Source organism: Buceros rhinoceros, unplaced genomic scaffold, assembly GCF_000710305.1.
Source record: "Buceros rhinoceros silvestris isolate BGI_N320 unplaced genomic scaffold, ASM71030v1 scaffold35154, whole genome shotgun sequence".
NCBI classification, from domain to species: domain Eukaryota; kingdom Metazoa; phylum Chordata; class Aves; order Bucerotiformes; family Bucerotidae; genus Buceros; species Buceros rhinoceros.
In genome coordinates, this window is record NW_010409466.1 from 2,437 (window position 1) to 4,653 (window position 2,217).

General features: G+C 53.2%; 1 protein-coding gene across 1 annotated transcript in view; it reads left to right on the forward strand.

Annotated features, from left to right (window-relative positions):
- VAT1 (vesicle amine transport 1) overlaps positions 1-1,979 on the forward strand; it is a gene marked incomplete at its 5' end in the record, with an annotated part of 3,446 nt that extends 1,467 nt beyond the window's left edge. Inside the window, 2 exons of the mRNA XM_010135241.1 lie at positions 720-961; positions 1,717-1,979. Coding sequence (XP_010133543.1) covers positions 720-961; positions 1,717-1,818 — 344 coding nt within the window. The remainder of the gene's footprint in view (positions 1-719; positions 962-1,716) is intronic.
- Positions 1,980-2,217: the final 238 nt, after the last annotated feature.

A 2,217-nucleotide genomic window follows, 5' to 3' on the forward strand; every position in this document is an offset into this window, starting at 1 on the left:
TATATTGTTCTTTGAGTCCTAGCTTCTGCCTCCACGGTAATCGGGAATGTCCTTACGGAGAGCTGCTGCCTGCAGGGGAAGCTGGAATGTCCTCACGGAGGAACGCCGGCACAGCGGCTTTGTCCGGGCTGACTTAATGCACAGCACTAAGAGCCTTGCCTTTCTTCTAGAGGATGTGTGGGTGATGAGCTTTGAGGCTACTGAATACTTATCTCTCCCTTCCCCAGCCTTGAAACACTGTGATTTTTGTCCTGTAGACAAAGCCCTCACACAGCCCCCAGTGGGGCTCCAGACACTTGCACCAGTGTGCTGCTCTGTGGTCCCGGCCGCTGCCGTGTGCGGCTCCCCTGAAGAAGGCTGGCTGTAGGAGAAGGGGAGCGCTGTCCTGCCAGCCTGGCTGGCTGTGTCGTGTGACCCGCCCTTGCCTCTGCCAGCACTCCAATCTAGCTGTGCTGCTGCTGCCCTCCTCAGAGAGGAGTTATTCTATGTTTCTGAAGTATGTGGGTGCCAGTAATACAAATTCTGCATGTCTTCAGGCCAAGCCATGTACCTGTTTCCGCTGGAGGTTGACTGGGCAGGTTCTGGTGTGATCCAGTTCTCCCCTCTGTCCTCCATCGCTGTTGTCAGCAGCTGCGAGCTGTCTGAGCTGTTACAGGGAATGCCTGCTGCCTCTCGCATTGTGTTGACTGCACCTCATCTGTGGCTTCCCTTCTCTTCAGGGGTAGCAAACCTGCTCACTGGGCAGAAGAAGAACCTCATGGCTATGGCTAAAACCTGGTGGAACCAGTTCAGCATCAATGCCTTGCAGCTCCTGCACCATAACAAGGCTGTGTGTGGCTACCACCTTGGATATATGGATGAAGAATTTGAGCTTATTGGAAGTGTTGTAGCCAAGCTGGTTAACCTGTACAGTCAGGGCAAAATCAAGCCCAAAATAGACTCTGTGTGGCCCTTCGATCAGGTGAGTCTGAGCTAACGTGTAGGCTGGCAGCACCCCGAATCTACTGGGCAATGTTTTCTGCATAGCAAGCGCTGGTTCAGTGTGAGCACCTTGTTCATGGGGGCTGAACTGTTGCAAATATTTAATGACCATCTGTTCTCAGACATTCAGTGCCTTTTTCCTTTTGAGTGAAGTGTCTGGGCTCTTCTGCTCCCGTGCACAGAGCTGGGCAGTGCCAGACAGCGTCCCTGTGGAGCAGGGCAGATGCTCAGCTGAGCTCCGTGGGCATCAGCAGCCCGGTGGGGCTGGTTGTGCATCAGACTGGTGGCTGCCCTGGGTCTGCTCCCTGTAATTAGACAGACAGCTGGGAAGGCTGCTGCTGCCCTTCCACCAGGGAAAAAGAGCGCAGGCAGTAAAGCAGAGTGAGGATGGTGGAAGGGAGCGGCTGGTTTCAGCAGCTCTGCCATGCTGTGTGGTATTGATGTGTCCAGGCAGAGTCAGGTTCTTCTCTTGGAAGTTCTTTGCTGGGGTAGGACGTACTGCCGGGGAGCGAGGGACCTGGTAATGATCAGCTGGTGTTAGTACCTGAGAACCAGTCTGAGGCAAATGCTTTGCATCAGCTCTGTCCAAAATGGCTCTGTGCAGAGGCACCCGAATTCTTGGCACTCGCTTTGGCTGCCGGGAAAGCTGCCTCCTTGGTGGGCTGAGGAGCCCAGGAGGGGCAGGGCTGCACTGCGTGGTGGGTGCGGACCTCATGAGGTTCCTGTTGGTTCCAGGTGGCAGATGCCATGAGGCAGATGCAAGAGAAGAAGAACGTTGGAAAGGTCATCCTGGTTCCTGAAGCACCCAAGGAAGAATCCAAAAAAGAAGAGAACTAAGGAGAAGAGATGGGTGTGGATTGTGAATTCATGGTTTAACTCCCTGACCTCTTTGGGACCTGGAAATGGACAGATCAGTAGCTTCCATCTTCACCAGTACAAGAGCATCGTGGTTAAAGTTCAGAAGAGGTTTGCATGCTTGTTGTGACTGACCCTTTGCCAGATATGCCTCCTGCCCTGGCTCTCTGTTTTGAAGCCCGTTGATTTCATACACTTCTCAAGTCACTTGTTTCTCTACTGAATTTCCAGACTAACCTTATTTTTCTCTGGCAGCGCAGCCGAAGCTTCCAGGCAGTTGGTGGTTAACAACTGCATAGTCTGTCGCTGTAAAGTCAGGGTGGAACATACTGCCAAGTGTCTCCACAGAAACTGAGCCCTGCTGAAGCATTTGCACTGTCA